This window comes from Carassius auratus, chromosome 36, assembly GCF_003368295.1.
Source record: "Carassius auratus strain Wakin chromosome 36, ASM336829v1, whole genome shotgun sequence".
In the NCBI taxonomy this organism is placed as follows: domain Eukaryota; kingdom Metazoa; phylum Chordata; class Actinopteri; order Cypriniformes; family Cyprinidae; genus Carassius; species Carassius auratus.
Window position 1 is genome coordinate 11,944,637 of NC_039278.1, and position 18,828 is coordinate 11,963,464.

Here is an 18,828-nt window from a genome sequence, read left to right on the forward strand (position 1 = left end):
TTGCTCGAGACGATGACGCAGGGAAAAGACAGTACATCGAAGTCAAACAACGTATTAAAAACTATAACACTGCCCCCATCTGGTTAAGCGTTATATTTCACCCACAAGGGCTTTTAATCTTTTAGAAACCACGGTAAAATGTTTTTTTAATCACATTTATTTATTACTTCTCATATATATATATATATATATTTATTTATTTATTTATTTATTTATTTATTTATTTATTTATTGGAGAGAAGCAGTGATATACTTCATGGACACAAGACAAGAAGATAGACACCGAGCAGATAGACATGAGGAGAGTGTTGCAGGAACTGGTAGGAGCATGTTATTGAATTATATTGCCAGATCTAAGAAATTAGATGAAATCTGAAATTTTTATAGAAGAATTAAAGAATTGTCGTCTCACTATATTTCTGTGCTGGTTTTGCAGTTTAATGTGAAATATCTAAAGTATTGACTTTGTTGAATAATAGTCAATGAACATTGTCTGTATATTCAGGTTGATGTTGGTAAAGCACTTATCTTTATCGTTGTGTTGGGATAGAAGGATCTTTTCAGAATGGATTTCATCTCACAACGATCAGCTCTCCATCTCCAGTGTGCACTTGAATTTCATTTATTCTTTTCCTGTACTTTAACAAAGCAGGTCACACTTTATTTTAAATGTGCTTGTTGCAGTGTAATTATACTGAGTAACAAGATGTCCAAAAGGGAGGTCGGAGATTTTTTTTTATTTTTAGTGTGGTTCCTCAAACAGCCTTTCAGTAAAACATTCTTGAACAAACAATTTTGTGTGAAGAGCATTGGAAGAAGAAGAAACTTTGGTGCAAAAGGAATGTTCCATGGATGTTAAATGTTGTTCACGGAACCATAGAAGCCAATAAAGAACCTTTATTTTTAAGAGTGTACATACTATAGTTTAGGGTTTAGTTTAGTTGCTTGTAACAACAACATCAAGTGTAACCAGAAGGCCATTTAAGTATCACTATTTCTATTGCCATTTCTATTACCACCATTTTTGGATTCATTTTCCCATTCCTTATAGTACGTCCATCACCATGCCAATAACAAAAAAATAAAATAAAGCAATGTTTGTGGATTCAGCCACTTTATAGAATATGACATTGTGCTCCACAAATGCAGCATTAGTAAATGTCATTGCTATTAGATGTTTCACTAGTTTATGTAAGAAGCTTTTGCCAGCATATAAAGCAGTGATTATGACTGTATTGTGAAAGTTTCTCTTCTCTTTATTTTACACTGTCATAAAAGACCAGAATTGTTCTTTTAGTTATGCCCTGTTATATATCTTGTTCTTGAACAATGTATAATACCAGGCTTTCAGCACACCTTTTCTCTGTTCTACAGTCTGTTGTCTCGCTTTAACAAAAGCCCATGTTTCTTATCCTTGTTTCTCCAGGCCGTTCTGAAGTCTCTGTGCTTTGTTCTTTTCTCCTGCGTTTCGTCTGATAGCTGCTCTCTACGTCTTCTTCATCCTTCCTGAAACACAAGGCAAAACTCCCCTTGAGATTTCCCAAGAGTTTGAGAACATCAGAGCATGTGGATCCTCCAGAAGATGTCATGTGCTTAGAGACCAAGCTGTAACGTTCGAGTCTTGGTATATTGATGTAAATATGGACTAGATGTGGACTTGCACAAGAAATAATAACTTATCATCAAATTTATCAACATTATATTGATAAAGACAGACTGCTGTCAGTTGGATGGATGGACTTTAGTGTTTATTTAGCAATAATGGGCAGATGACAGTACATTATCCTTCTTATCAATAAATAAGGAAATGTACTGTTAAATTAAATTATTTGGTGAGAAGGAAAATACTGCATTAAAACAGCTGTGTAGAAAACTGGAAGCCATAACGGTCAATATATTATAATGACCCGAGAGCTGTTTAATAAAAGACATTATATTTGACTAGTTTTTTATTGGATGAAAACATTTAAAATATGAAACTTATGTTATTTAATCTGCATGTTCTGTTGTGAGATGTGTCCCAGGTTAGAAAAAAAAGGGTAATTGTATTGCTATTATTTTCACTACCACTCAGAACACCTGAACAATGTCCAATTACATTACGTATTGTCTGAAGTAACCCATGCTTATTCCTTACATGACCTGCTGGTTGTTCATTGAAGGCTGGAATTCACTATTACTTTTTCGTCCAGATTTTTGCACTAATGTACATCTGGATGAGTACAATCCACAAATTAGAAAATTATGTAGTGAATGATGAACACAGACTTTTTCTTTTTCTTTCAGCTTTGTTTTCATGTTTTTATTAAAACATGATTGATATTTTGAGCCATTTTTTGATCACCTATTGTTTTAAATTGTCATGCTAGCAATGATGCATGTGTTTCTGCATGAGTTTTATTTATTTATGAGGTAATTTATCAAGTCGGCAAGTGTATGATGCTTATTGACATAAACAGCACGTAGTCTATTCCAACATTATAACATACATCTCTGCATGATTGCCGTCATTACATTTCTATTATAGTGCAGATCTCTGAACTATTAAGTGAGGCTGACCCCACTGAATCAGCCCACCATGTTATTGTACAGGGCCTTTGGGTTTGTAGAACCCTGTGAAGGTTCCGCTCAGGGACTTTCTGTCTTATCAGTTCTTGACAGGCTGTAAGGGACTTCCTAGCCTCATTAGCAGTTTAATAGGTACTTTGTGAACTTCACAGAACAATAATGTCTGACATAACTAGATGCTTTATCGCTGCCTCAGTTATTTCACAGGATTAATTTAACTGGCTATCAATGATTATAGACATTCCAAAACACCCAAAATATACTGTATCGGAACAACATGTGCACAACATGTTCCCTAATGCAAATGACCCAGTTTTAGTTAGAAACTAGGAGATTCAAATATTCTATATGCCAGAACCTATTTAGACAACATTTAGTTATGTGCATGCGTGTGTTGCAGGCAGCAAAACTAACCATGGATATTAGGAATAATATCACATATATGATATATTTTTGTGTTTCTTTAGCTTTGTTTAATAGTTTTATCAATTAAATGAAAAAAAAAAAAATTGTTTTTTTCACTCATTATTTACATCATCAGTTTTAATAATGTAATAATATAATTTTTATATTTGTTTCTATTTGTTTTTATATTCTCAGATTTTAAGATTGAATACTGGGTCTAGAGTAAAATATAACATTTAAATATAGCAAAAGTAAATGATTAATATATAAGTTTCCAAGACTTTTTATATGAACTAAATATGATAAAAACAAAAGTTGAAATCAAATGAAAAGTTTTAATAAAAATAAATTCCGTGACATAAAATTAAAGAACCATGCTATATGTATATAAATAATAAATCATTTAAATTATGGGACAATACCTTAAACTGTCAATGGGTGGCGCTGTTTATTCACTGCAGAGTACTGTGTGATTATTAGATTTTAATAAACAAGGAGTCCAAGAGTGCAGATGTATTATTAAATTCGTACACGATACATAAGAATGCTATACTGGAAGCATGTTTCTTTATAAACAAATATGCTTTTACTTATTTAGCAAATTCTTTTATGAGAATATTATAATTGTCAGTAATGTTTCCTTTAAATGTGTTTATTTGAGTGATCATTAACATTCAGATTCTTTTGTGACATACCTAAATTGTGACTTTTACTCTATAATTTACACAAGTGCAGTCTCCCATTAACTGAAGTGGGACTTATTATTGTCTAATGAAATACTTTGCTATTAATGCAGTTCTCCCTTGCTTTTCCCCAACATTCTTTGGATAGAATGGATTAAGATATAATCAGACAGACAAGATATATATAAATGCAAATCTCAGCTGTGTGCTGTTCAATTTTGCTAAGAATATTCTTATAGTTTATTTTTGCTAATTCAGTAAGAAGAATGAGTTACACTACCATTCAAAAGTTTGGGGTCGGTTATATTTTTAAAAATAGTTTAATCTTATTCTCACCAAGGCTGAATTTATTAAGTCAAAATTTTAGTAAAAACACTAATATTGTGAAATATTTGTACAGTTTGACTACAACATGACACCAGTTCTCTGCACATGGATTTTGTTCATTCTGTGTGTCCTTGGCTTTTTAAGAGTTGGACAATTCTGAGAGCAAAAATGTTTTAAAGGTTGAACACACTTATAATAGCTGGCACGGCACTGAGCATCAACAAAGTCATTTGTCCTTGACTCATATCTCTGCTAATCCGCAAATGCAAATTACATAATAGTATCGAATCTGTGAAGAGATGGTCAGACTATGTTAATATAATTAGTTTCAATAAAAACAGCTCGTTATTAATACTCAGGTGTCATCCTGTTGAGTGCGTAGCTGAAATCGATCATTAATCTAGGGAATGAGTGCGCAAGCAGATGCACTCAGACTTTATCATCACAAGGTCAATATGAAAAGCAAATTCTTCATGACTCAAGTCAATGCTCACTATAAACTGGTGGTCTAGTCTAGTCATTTTAACATTTTAAAACACCCATCTGAATTATAATACAAACAGTACTAAGTATTAAATAGGGCTAGGAGATAGAAAAATGTGTATATATTTTGTTATAAATGCGATACTTTTTATGATTTTTTTTGTATATATATATATATATATATATATATATATATATATATATATATATATTTTTTTTTTTTTTTTTTATTATTATTATTTTTTTTTTTCAGTTTCTCTTGAAAAAGTTCAAATAGTGATGGTGACTTATATTCGCAATTTGCATTGTCTTAGCATACAATTTAAAATTGTGACCCTGGACCACAAATCCAGTCTTAAGTTGCTGTGGTATATTTCTAGCAATAGCCAAAAAGAAGAAAAAAAAAATCTTGTATTTATTGGTCAAAATTATAGATTTTTTTTTTTTAATGCCAAAAATCATTAGGATATTAAGTAAAGATCATGTTCCAAGAATATATTCAGTAAATTTCCTAATAAATATATAATTATATTGGACAAATTTAAAGGTGATTTTCTCAATATTGTAATTTTTTGCACGCTCAGATTCCAGATTTTCAAATAGCTGTATCTCGACCAAATAAGGGATCACACATGCCATACATTATGGACTAAATGTTACTGTTGTGGCAAAAAATACAAAAGACCCTTAGTAAGAGTAGGGCAATTTTTAATTTTTGACAGGAATGAATTGCATAGTTTTATGCGTAATGCCAACGTGTCCCAGTTAACAAGCATTAACGTGTGTAAGTGCAAAGAAGGGCATGTTTCAGTAAAGTCATTAATGTCTGTATATGACTGGGGCTGCAGATGGAAATCATGGGGCTTTTGGCATAATGGGATTATCTCCTATGTGTGAGTAAGAAATAAATGTCTCTATGAATGCTAAACAGTCCTGAGACCTCCTGATCTGAGAACGGAGCTCTGAATCAGTTTCATTTAGCTGAGGGTGCATCACAATGTAGACATGCGGTGCTCATTGTGATGGATTTGTGTGTTGTTATTGTGTACAAATAGCACAGGTTGCTGTATGGATATTTCTGAATCTGAATGGAACAAAGAGCAGAATGGATTCAGATTCAGTGTGTTGTATCATGGATCATTGTTTCTGATAATACATTCACAGTATTTTAAATTAGCTACATGCATGGACACACACACACACACACATACATCCTTATACAAGGATGGGCTTTGAATTATTAGGGGGCCAAATAGAAACCATAACCAAAGAAAGTATACAATGAATGTTTCTCAACAGTTTTGAAATATTTCTCAAAACATAAAAACATTGAATCAACATCAGTGTCTCTGGCAGGGGTTTTTTTTTTTTTTTGCAACACTGATTATCTAACATCTTTTTGCTCAAAAGTCATGTTGAATTCACATATTCTTTCTGCCTGAGATCAGTCATCACCAAGTTACTCAGGTCACATATTTCTCTGGTAAACAGGCACTTGCAAAAAAAATAATCACTTTCGCCTGCCATGGTAACCATAGCAACAGCAGGCAGTTTAAGCACTTTTCATTCTTTTTGGAATAGTGACTAAACATACTGTCAATATATATATATTAAATTAAAAATTAATTCTATCAATATATGTATCGCATTCTAGATTTACATTACAGATTTACATGCCACAAAAAAATGCACCCTTTGCTAATTTTTTTAATGCACATTTTAATCTTGATCTTGAACAATTAATCTAATAAAATTGTATATTTCTTTTAAAAAAATAGTCAGCATATTCAATCAAACTGCCATAACTGGTCCTTCCATTGAAATGCATGCTTTTCTCTGGTGATGTATTCAAGGTCAAAACTCCTGAAAGACCCTCTATCGCCATCTAACTGCACATGCTTGAAGGCCAGTCCAGGAAGTTCTTGCTCTAGGCATACACCTTGTTGAGGAGCATATGATGCAGCAATTCTAAAGCATTGTAAAGCATTTGAGAACTGAATCTAGCTTTGTTGCCAAGCAGTATAATTATAAGCAATGTTCCCTAATTGTGGCTGTTAATAACACCCAGAAGAGTGTCTGCACTTCCCTTCAGTAACAGTAATGCTTTGCAGCCTGAAATGAAGCTGGGCATGTTTTTTTTGTTTTATTCAGCTGTATGTACTTAGTGCAAAATGACCACAGATGATCACAGTTAAGAGTAAAAAAAAAAACTTTTACCTGCTCCTGATTGAGTTTACATCTCATTTTTAGGAAAGGGGTAATCCTTTTTCCAACTCAGTGATTTTTTTTTTCTTACATGTTGGCGTTATATCTTTCACTTGGATGTTATAATTTTAACTGAATGTTTACTAAATATTTGATCAAATAAAGCTTGTGACATATGTAGCTCCAGTGACATCATCACAGTGGCATTCTCTGGTTCTGAGCCCGACATGCTTTGAAATTTTGGTTTTGAAAACATGTAAAGGAATATTTGAAATCAGACAACAAAGATAAACTGATTTTAAACTCATAAATTAAGTGAGATTAATGGACATTTACACATGTAAATATAATATTTTAAACTAACATATTATAATTGTCCCAGCCAGATTTGAAAAAAAAAAAAAGGAAAATCCTAAAAGAGACCCGCTTGTCCAAGTAGTTTAGTTTACTGTTGTTTGAGGTCATTTTTGCTTAGTCTTAAATATTTCAGTTTGAAACTGGATGACTTTAATAGGACATGGCTTTGAAAAATATAAAGGGTGTTAAAAATGTCCTAATATATATCAAACTCTATATAAAAGACTGTGGCTTTAACTTTAATGCTCCAAAGATAAATAAGCATAAAAACTCTGGATAAAAGACATTCATGTTTAAATAGGAATAACAGCATTCAATTCTCTCAAGTCAACAAATAATGATGGCAATGGTCATGCCACATCATTGAAGTGCTTTCTACATCAGTTACCTCTGACATAATTGCTCTAAACGCATAAAATTAAACCACAAATTGGTTTTAAATAAAATGCCTGCTCTCAGCTCTGGTCCTTAAATTAATTCAGTCATGGCCCACAGATTAATATAGGGTCATAACGTCAGCTCAGAGTCTCTTTCTGTTTTATGAGGTATTCCTTCAATAAAGGACAGAAAGAGGACTATCTATAAACGATTTAAATGCCCAAAGAAAAAAAAAATCTGTAATTTGCTACTTGTGAACATGTCAGTTCTAATCTGATAAAAATTAAGATGTAATTAATCTCTTTTAAAGGTCAGGGAACATACAATTTAAGTAAAATGACTTAAAGGGGCCAAGTCAAATGGCTTTGTAAAAAAAAAAAAAAAAAATGTGGTAAATGAGCATAGATAGGAGGCAATTTGCAAATGATTTTAATCTGTCAGGGTAAAACAGACATGGGCCACTGCACAAAGACAGGTCTGACACTTTCCATTTTGACTTCAGTTACGCCTGGGCTGTTTCACAATTTCATGCTTTTGCTTTGTCTGCAGGATCAGCCCTCAGTGGACCTCTGGGAACTATTTTTAACATTATGTCATGTAGTCCGTGCCAATTTGCTGTGCCTTTAGAATTGCCCCTGACATTCAGCAAAACACACACTGAAAAACAGTGTGAATAAATATCCATCAAACAGAAATGTGTTTCATTTCCTGAAGTGGTACATGAGGTTGAGCAATTGACCCTTCGCCAGGATCTGACCAATCATAACCCTGAATTTGAAACCCGATATAGCGATCTGTCATGACCACTAATCTATTATCTTTAACACATTAAAGTTCACCCAAAAATGAAAATTAGCTCATAAATTACTCACCCTCAAGTCATCCTATGTGTATATGACTTTCTTCTGCCACTGCATCAGTCCAAAAGAAGTTAAATAAAAAGTGACCATTTATTTAAGAAAAAAAAGGCTCCTGTAGCGAAGCGATGCATTTCTATAAGACAAATATATTCCAAACATAATATTCACTTGAATCTAGCTTGCGCTCACTGCTGTAAACTAAGCAGTTCCAGGGGAATGATGTATGGAGGGCTTGAAGACCCTCGTTTGATAACAGGATCAAAGGAAGTAAAGTTTCCTTACTTTAGCAAAGGAAAATCTGTCTCCTCTTGACTTATATCGAAATCCTCCCACATTTTTCTTTACAAATCCTTGTTTTGTATCTCTAATTACGGACCGCTGTATTGATCTTTCCATTTTCTTACAAAAATGCATCGAGGCCTTTGTTCAACTCGCAGAGCTGTGAGAGACACTTTTTTTAAAAAAATATATATACAGATGGGCGCTTTTTAGCTAACTTCTTTTGGACTGATGCATGCAACACCCGCTGAGTGGCATTTAACAGCTTGAAAGATCAAATAAATGTTTTTATGTAACTCCGACTGGATTCGTCTGAATCTATGCCAGCTTTCATTGGCCAAGGCCTGGCCATGAGGCCCTTTGACCGACATGTCAAACAACCATTTCATTTGATCAGTGTCATGTTTCGGGGCGTGGAATTGTCGCCACAATTACAGACCGGTGTGTAAAATTCTAAGATGTATTTTAAAGATCATATGCCGCGAACTTTAAATATTAAACATTCTTTGTAAAATCCATAATTTAGTTGATCCTGATAAGGACTCGTCGTCACAGTTGTATACTCGATGGCTTTCTTCTTTCGTGAGGGGGTTTGGCACCAAAGCATTTTTGTTTCCAGGTTGAATGGCAAAGAACGCGACACACATGTGTATTGTTCAACCACCCTCATGTTGTTCAGAACCCACGACTATTTCTGAAGAAAGCAAGCAAGCAAAATTTTTGAAGATATTTTTGGGGGGTACTGAAGCATTTAAGCTTCAGAAAGAATACAAACCATTATAATTTTAATCAACACGCATGAGTCTTCTGAAGTCATGCTACAGAAACAGAAGGAAATTTAAGTCAATATTAATTGAAAATCTGTTCATTCATTCCACACTGACTAAATGATCCGATCGTTGTCGTTAAAAGTTGGCTGCCGATTATCAGTATACTTGAAGCTTGGTCTGTTCCTTTCACATTTGTGAAACAGATGAACATTTATATTTGAAAAGTAGGATTTATTCAGAAATCAGATATCTCTACAAAATGCAGCTTGGGTGGATGTCAAGATTCTCAAATATTGTTGGACTTTAAAAGACTTGGAATCTAATGCGTGACACTACTTTATTAAGCTAAAAATTATTGAATTGTGACATAACGTTCTGGTATTATTTATTTAGAAAGATATCAGTTTCTCAGTTCAAAATTTTGTAAATTTTTATATATATAAGAACCACCAATTCATCATTCACTAGCGAAAATGAGAGGAAACGGATTGTAAGAGAGAACTTAAAAAGATGAAAAGCTCTAATGTTGCGCTCATTTATGCAGCTGGTTAGGTCATAACACTGCAATGTAAACTTTCTTTCAAGACTCTTCTGACCACTACTAAGTGGGCAAATATTCCACAAGACAGTAACGCAAAGCATCTCATGTTTCTGGCCTGTCAGGGACATTAGCCACTTTTTCGATAAGTTCCGATACATTTTTTGCTCTTATAGCACATGGGACTGTGGTCATGGTTTATGGATAAATATCTGAAAACCACATATGTATTATCCAGCAGCTAAAATAACATTCTGAATCTCCACGTAAAATGATATTCTCAAATCTTATTGCTAAAACAGATGCACTATTGACAGAATGATGGTTTAGAATCCAAACATAGAGCAAAGCATGAACTAGAGATGCAAAAACCTTTCCCCATGGTTTAATCCCCAAATCGAAGATGGAGATCTAAATGAATCCTTGTGTTTTCATAAGCACTGTCATTAGCAATGAGGTGTATCGGTAAGCGAGACTAGCCATTTGGATCCTGCGGATGCTCTGTGGTCTTTAGCATTAATGCATGGAACAGATGGGGAGGGTGTTGGTGTCTAATCGGAGTCAGAGATCACAGAATGCTCTGATGAGGAAGAACCAAGAGCTGTCAATCAAATCGCTCACAGAAATACCTTTTAATTTCCAATACAGGACAAAGTTCAGCAAATTAACGTGCATGCCTTTACTATTTTCTCTACATTATGCTTAGTACATAAATGATTCTATTGATACAAAATATAAAAATATGTGGTACATTTACAATTTATTTACAGTACATCCTTAATTTAGTGAATTTATTCATTCAAATGCGTATATACATCTTATTAATGGGATTTTCAGCCCAAAGCAAACACCATACAAAAAAACAAAACAAAAAACACTGTGCCTGAATGAATTACTTAAAAAAAATAAAAAATAAAAAAAAAATTGCACATTAGCTGTAACAAATGCGGCAACAGTGCTGCAGATTTAATAATTAAGAAGTCCTAAAAATAAAAGTGTAACATCCAGAATTAATTTGGAAATATCACATGGGGAAGCATGCATATGTAATTGAGCTGTGAACAAATTAAATTACTGCGTATTATTCACTGACAGCCTCACAACACCAAAAAGCCTTTCAAACTACAGGGACAGGGAAAAATGATTGTGCAAGGTTGTGGAGCATGCAGCAGGAGCCACTTTTAAGATATAATGCAATTCTTGCTTTTCCTACGTTTGCGTGTGTGTAACTGTCCTCGGCTCCCAAACTGACCGGATGCTCCCAGTCCTGCAGAGTTGTATTTGCGTAGCAGCTCTTCGCTGGGCATGTACCTCAGCTGGACCGGTCTGGGAATGGGCTCGCCCAGAAAATACCCTTCATCTTCTGACTCGGAAGATGAGGAACAGGTCGAGCACCAGTCATCATCGTAATCATACTGGTCCCATGAATAAGGGCCTTGGTGTCGGTGCAGCGCAGGGTTCTGAAGTGTAAGGTCAGAGGTTGTCCGAGGGCATGGTCTGAAAGGCTGCTGTCTCAGCCTGCTGCTTCCACTGCCATAGTGGTCCCGAGGCCCACGGGGTGGAGGGAACTGGTCATAATCCTCACGAGCATGAAGTTGAGATCGTATCTGAGATGGGCGGTGCTCGGCAGCGAGGTTAAGTGCATTGTCTGAACGGGAACGCCTGGAACGATGGGAGCGACGGTGGTGGTGGCGACGGCGTGGCTCATCATGGTTAATGCTTCGACGACGGGAACGTTCGCTCATGGGTGGTAGACGAGCATTGTTGGCGTTGCTAACCAAACTCACACGATCCTCCTCCTGATAGGTAAAACCAGATGGCAAAGCATTAATTCCAGGTTGCTGACGGGGGTATTGCACAGGGAATTTGACTTGCACAGGGGCTTTGAGCTCCAAGTAGGGCTGTGTGGAGTTCAGGCTGCGCAGAGATTCAGAGCTGTGGAACTGCAGAGAGGAGTTGAGTGTGCCCATGTTACTCTTTTCAGACACATTCATGCCAGAATCTTTGCTCAAATCTGGCATTGAGAAGCGAGACAAGTGCTCCTGTCGTTTACTGCCACCATCTGCAGAGGTGCCTGTAGACCGGAAACACATGTCAGACAGTTGTAATATTCTCTTGCATCTCTGAGTGTGACAATACACAACAAAGTTGAGAAACGCAAGTAAAGATTTTTAATCCCAAGAAGGCCTTAAATTGATCAAGTGACATCACAGACTTTTAAATTACATTTCTGTTCCAAATAGTTGGGGCTTAATGGTGAGAGAGTCGGACAACCCAAAGGCTGCAGGTTCGAGTCTCAGGTCCAGCAGGAATTGTCGTTGGGGGGAGTGAATAACCAGCACCCTCTTTCAGTCTCAATACCATGACTGAGGTGAGACCCTTGAGCAAGGCACCGAAACCCCCAACTGCTCCCCGGGGGCCACAGCACATGGCTGCCCACTGCTCCGGGTGTGCGTTCATGGTGTGTGTGTGTGTGTGTGTGTGTGTGTGCATTTGGATGGATTAAATGCAGAGCACAAAATCAGAGTATGGGTCACCCAACATGCTTGGCACACATCACTTCAATTTCAAATAAACGCTGCTCTTTTGAACTTTATTCATCAAAGAATCATGAAAAGAAATGTATCACCATTAAATATATTAACTATTTCCCTACAAGGAAAATGTTTCTTAATCAACAAATATAAGAAGGATTTCTGAAGGATCATGTGACACCGAAGACTACCACGGGAATACATTACATTGAAATATTGAAAAAATTACATGAACTTTTATATTTTAAAGTATTTCTGCTTTTACTGTATTTTAGATTTTTTTAATGCAGATTCTTTAAAAAAAAAAAATTACAAATCTGTAAACTTTTTTTTATATTTAAAATAAAAATAAAATGGAAAAAAGCAACAAAGAAAATAATGAAATACCTGTAGCATTAGATAGAGCCAATGACTCCATAGATCCATGTGGCGTCTGCTCCATTGGTGTGAGCTGTTCGCTATAGCCAAGAGCACTGATGGGGTTCCTGCTACGGCCCATCTGCGGTCCAACATCCTTTTCCTTCTCCCTCTGGAATACATGCAGGCTCACGGAGCGCTTATCCATGAAGCTGTTGTGTGGAACCTCTTGAAAGCTCATCTGTGTTTGCAGTCCAGGTGGGTAAAAGTCCTCTGGTCTGGGTTGGAACCAGTTCTCATTCATAGACTGTCCTTTCAGAGCTGATACGGGGGGTCTCTTGGAGGCCACAGGCTCCTTGGGCCTTGGATCTGCTGGGTGACCAGGGGACAGATTTGAAGAATAGGAAGTCCGGGTGTTGCACTGACTGAGCAAATGAAAAGGGTTTGAAGAGAGGTCATTACGGCTTTCGTACCCATACACCTCAGCCGGTGTCTTCCAGGACGGAGATTCTCTGTTCAGACTTGGCGTTTGACTGGACAGACTAAGCAAATCCATTTGCAGGGACAGTGGGTCAACCTCAGCAGAGTAACGCCCGGTTGAACCTTTTCCACCCTGGTTCCCATCTCCTCCACTACCACTATTATTGCTCTTGTTGAATTTGGAACTGCTGTGGTGGGCCTCACGTGAACGAGCGCTCTGAAATGCAGAATCCGAGGAATCAGAGCCATTCTGGTCGTCGCCAACACTACATGCCCGAGAGCAGAAGATCTGACCCTGCTTTGGTAGAAAAGGACGACCGAGCAGGGACTTCTTACAGCGAGCACAGCTAAAACAGGCCTCGGTGGCATGCCAGTGCTGGCCATCATATGTCATCTGACCCTGGTCAATACCTGCACAATCAGAGGATATCCATTACACACAGAATATATGCATCTATGCCAAAAAGCAAGTAGTGATTGCTCATAAATGGGTCACAAATTATTATTATTGCTATACTTTGTTCTCAAATGGTTAATGTTATGCCCAATAATTGATTTTGGATCATTTTTAACCAAAAAAAAGTTGAAGGAATGCAGCTTTAAATTCATTCTAGTTACTTTTTATATTACATAGTTATATTTTTACCATAAAAAAACACACACACATATATATCCTGAACTAACCTTCCCTAGTAGTCCTTTAGACACAAGCACTTAACAGCACTGTGTGAAAATCTGAGCTTAAAAATGTGTGGATTTTAAATGACAGCTCCTTCAGGTAAACAAATGCAGAACAAAGATGTCTTTGAAGGATCACGGCCTCATGAGGTGTAGTCGTGTTTGGAGAAATCTGATTAAATGGGGTGCCACATATTGCAGAAACGCATTTGATTTTAATCACAGCTCACTTTAAGCAGCCACGGAAACCATCTGTTTTAAAAACCTGCACTGTTGCTTCCTGTTTAGAATACGTTTCTTGAAAATACTTTCTTGTGATTCTGTGTGGAAACTAATTCCAGAATAAATTTCTACGAAACAATCTGGCAGAATGAAGAACGTGAAGACCAGACTCCACCATCAACACAACGCAGCTATTCATTCATCTTCTAAACATTAGACAAAAAGCAGGTCAGCCGTCTCTTGGCAGTTGCTACAGGGCAATTTCTGCAAGAGCAAAGTAGACCGGCCTTGCATGGACACGAGAGGATTCTAGGATGGCACTGATAGATGAGCTCTTACCGATGTGTTCCCCACAGGAGTCACAGTACTCTGCGTACAGGGACTCAAAGCAGGTGCAGCAGTACGGCCGGCCCTCTTTCATGATGTAACGCTGGCCGCCCAGAACGGTCTCACACTCAAAACAGCAAAAGTGCTTCATGTGCCAGTGCCTGCCCTCTGCCTCCGTGCACTCATCTGAAAAAATGATCTAGAAGACAGATAAGAGATAAGAGTAAGACCATTTTTCTGCGATGGAAGTGACAGGACTAAAACTAAAGGCTCCACTGAGGCAACAGCCGGAGCTGCAGTACAGCAGTAACTCTATTATCACTATAGAGATGAAGTTCTGTAACCATGGCAATCATGCAATGTATTCAGCTGTCTTTACACAAAATCAGAACTAGAGAAACAGGGCTCATTGTGTGCTGTCTTTAACTACACAATGAGAGACGTCTAAGTTATTAGCATTTTGCAGCGTATTCATCATTTTATTTTCCCTTTGCACTTCAAGAGTGCAGTCACATTTGTTTTTGTATGGCAAAATTTCATGAGTGAAATGGAATCTCAATGAAGGGAAAAATGATCATGGATTTCACAATGGATTCCAGTTTGCTGTACTTTGCACACAATATTTCGCTGGGTTTACCAATATGTCCCTGCAAGACCTGGCCCAAGGATTGGCCCACATCTTCACATGATTAAAGGAACAGTTCACCAAAAACTATTATTAAATTAAAAACTGAAAATGTAGCCAAGATATTTTTGTGTCTTTATTGGGACAGATTTGAAGAAATATATCATTCTGTAGTGAATGGGTACCGTCAAAATGAGAGTCCAAACAGCTCATTAAAAATATCACAATAATCCACACAGTGCATCAATTAAAGTCTTGTGAAGTGAAAAGCTGCGTGTTCATAAGACACAAATCCATCATTAAGCTGTTTCAAACCGTAACTCGTGGATTATCATTATGTTTTTATCAGCTGTTTGGACTCTGACGGCACCCATTCACTGCAGAGGACAAACTGGAAAGCATATGATGTAATGCTAATGAAAAATAAAGAAACAAAATCATCTTGGATGACTTGAGGGTGAGTACATTTTTTTAGCATTTAAATGTTCTGTTACAACTCTAAGACAATTATAGCATCATTCCTTTGAAAAAAAAAACATTGATAAACAGAGTGATTTGTGCTGTTTAGATATTTTCTAATTTAAAAAGGATGATATTGCAAATATGTGCAACATTATATAAGGTAACAATGGTTTATTAGCACATACAAGATACATACTAATGTACAGAGGTTCATGTCTTGTAATGGCAAGGTTAGATTGTCTAACCTCATCGCAGGCCGAACAACGGGGTTTGAGTCTCTCAGCGTGGTGACGGCCACAGAAGATCTTCCCATCCTGGGAGAAGTAGATGAGATCCACCAGCAGCTCGTCGCACATGCTGCACACAAAGCATTGTGGGTGCCAGCACATCCCATGGCCTGCCCGTGATGCAAAGACGGCAATGTCACCTCCGTTTATCTGTCCCCCACACTGAAAACGAGAAAAACAGATGGAAAGAGAATTGAAAGGTAGGAATGAACGTTAAAAAGGAAAATTGACATTTAACATGAAAAAATTTATTTAGCAGCAGGGTAAAAGAGAAAATCAATAATAATATCTACCTTTTATTTAGTGTTTACAGACTGCCTATTTATCTACCAAATGATCAGATAAAACTAACTAATATAAAAGTTCAATATAAAAGGAAGAAAATGCACCTCAAGACTCTTGTATTACTGTCAGTTCTGAATTTATAATATATTCATACTGAATAAAAGTATTAATTTCTTTCCAAAAAAATTATCTAACTGATCCGAAACCTAAGAATAAAAGTATATTTTTGCACATCCCCTGACAAAGCATAGAGAATATTCAAATTCAAAATCTGAATTTATAACAAGCGGTCAACATATTGTATCTGAAAAGAGAAGGGAACAGCTGATATGAGCTGGTTTCTTCATTAAAGCTCTCCTTCAGCATTTTCCAATATCTTGTGCTATGGAGAGTCAGCAAATGTTAAATGGGATACACAGATGCTTGCAGCTACCCACAAAAACACACACTTGTGTGTCAGTTACTTCAGAAACCAATATTTATTAGAAAGCCTGCATCTTTTCAACAGCGCTGAGGGCTACATAGGGGCTTTATATCTTTAAGAGCGTCACTGCAGAGGATACATTTAAAACGTGAAAAAAAGCCAAACTGTGTCAGTGTGACATCTGTTCCTGAGAAGTAACGGAAGAAGAGAGAAACCAGGCAGGTGGTCACCGACATGCATATCCAGCTTATATTCAGCTCTAATTCACTTACTGGCACTTGCACGACATCCCAGGTGGGCTAACACACACAACCAGAGGAAACCTTAAAACCGACAATGAAAATAAGCCGCTACGAAAAAAAAACTACCCATTTCAAACAATCACTGAAGCTGAACTCTTCCTGTGGCCAGAAACGTCCTCCATCCCAAACCACGGTTCATTTGGATATCACACACACACCTGTTCACAGATAGCTCCAGTCATGGTGACCGGGAAGGGCCTGACATTACCACGGCCCAGGTTCTCCCTCTTCCTCTGGTTGCTGAAGAGCTTCAGCTCTCGTTTTTCCTCATCATCCAGACTGTTACAGTATCGCACCTGCGCAACAAGAGCTCAGGTCAGCTGTGTCACATAAACATGGACATACATGTGTGTTAATGATGGCACACACAAACATGCATGCATTCTGACCGGTGACCTTTTCACGCAAGACCCCGAGCTAATCTTACCTCGTTGTCATGTGGGGGGAGCTGATGCAGAAGCTGCTTGATGCGATGCTTCTCCCCAGGACTGTTCACGTATGGTACTTTATCCTCGGGCAAAGAGCTGTAATACTGATGTACCTGGAATGACATTTGAAAACTATTTAGAATTACTATGAATGATGCGAGTACGGTAAGTAAATAAAATATTGTTTACATAAAAATAAAGATTTTGATGCTTGGGTGACAAGGTCACAAACACAGGTGTATATTACTTCAGTATAATTTATGCTAGAGAATAAATAAAGCACCAGTGGGTTTAAGGGCATCAAAGTCATATTTCTTTTGATCCATCAATTGGATTTTGTTGTTTGTAATAATAATATAACATAATTAAATAAACATTATTATGATTTTAATTAAAATATTAAAAAACTAATAATAAAGCACCAGTGAGTTTGAGGGCAAACAAATCTGGTTTTCACACGCTTAATCGAACGCTTGGATTTTGGCACTTGGGTGACAGTCACAAACACTGGGGTGGAATTTCTATATCCCAGTTGTTGTTAACCCCTTCCCCCCAAACTCGCCCAACATCCTTGCATTGCACAGACCGCTATAACAGCCAGAGTGATTTATGGAAGAGCGATGCATGAGTTAATGGAACCGGCCCCTTCTATCCCCCCCATGACACGCTTATATGGAGGACCCTTTATCTCAAGATAATAAGAATGTCCAGAGCTCATCCCAACTTAATTAACCATACGAGGCTTACATTTTTGGATGAAAATGGACATTATCACAGTTGTCTAATTAACATAATAAAATTTTAAATGTAACTACATCATGCATTTCATTTTATAATTGGCCAAATAATGAGAACACAAGTCTAGATTACATTATAATATACATGTAATTGTCTGTTGACTTGTGGCTGGAGTATTGTTTTGGAAAGCGAACAGGCCGGTGAAGAATCCAGACTTAGTAGGAGCCATAATAAAGTCCTACAGCCTCAGACCACCCATCCAAACCTATTACACAGATTTGATGGCGTAATCTGATATATCGCAGGGGCCATCTCCCTTCGTCCCCATACCATATAAACACAGAATAAAAAACAGTGCTTAAGAGCAACTGAGAACTGTAATAAAATACATCATGAAATAAAACACAAGCAAGCAGCATTTCTCCTTTTTTAAATTTGAAATAATACAATTGAAATTAGAAAAACAAATAATAATAAAAAAAAGACTAGATTTTTTTTTTGAAAAACTAGGCAACTAACTGAAATTAAAACTAAATTGAAAACTATGTAAAAAATTCAAGCTAAATTTAAATGTTTGAAAATTAAATCTTATTAAATTATATATATATATATATATATATATATATATATAAAAGTATATTTCAAAAATACTAAAATAAAACTGCTGCAAAGAAAATTACATTTATCTCAATGCTCCCCACTAGCACAGGACATCACAGGACCGACTCCATGAGGAATCTGCAATCTTTGCTCATGGACATTTTTTTATGCTAATTACTTGAGCTATAAATACCATGTGTGACTAATTTAGCTGTATAAAAAAATT

At 36.6% G+C, this 18,828-nt stretch overlaps 1 protein-coding gene across 2 annotated transcripts in view; it reads right to left on the minus strand.

Moving 5' to 3' along the window:
- Nucleotides 1-10,466: 10,466 nt before the first annotated feature.
- The window catches only part of LOC113055258 (prickle-like protein 2), a 41,298-nt gene continuing 32,936 nt past the window's right edge, over nt 10,467-18,828 (minus strand). For both annotated transcript variants that reach the window (XM_026221415.1, XM_026221414.1), the window contains exons 3-8: nt 17,264-17,377; nt 16,995-17,132; nt 15,784-15,987; nt 14,464-14,650; nt 12,775-13,635; nt 10,467-11,927 (exon numbers count right to left, since the gene is read on the minus strand). In XM_026221415.1, coding sequence (XP_026077200.1) covers nt 11,035-11,927; nt 12,775-13,635; nt 14,464-14,650; nt 15,784-15,987; nt 16,995-17,132; nt 17,264-17,377 — 2,397 coding nt within the window. In that variant the 3' untranslated portion in view covers nt 10,467-11,034. The remainder of the gene's footprint in view (nt 11,928-12,774; nt 13,636-14,463; nt 14,651-15,783; nt 15,988-16,994; nt 17,133-17,263; nt 17,378-18,828) is intronic.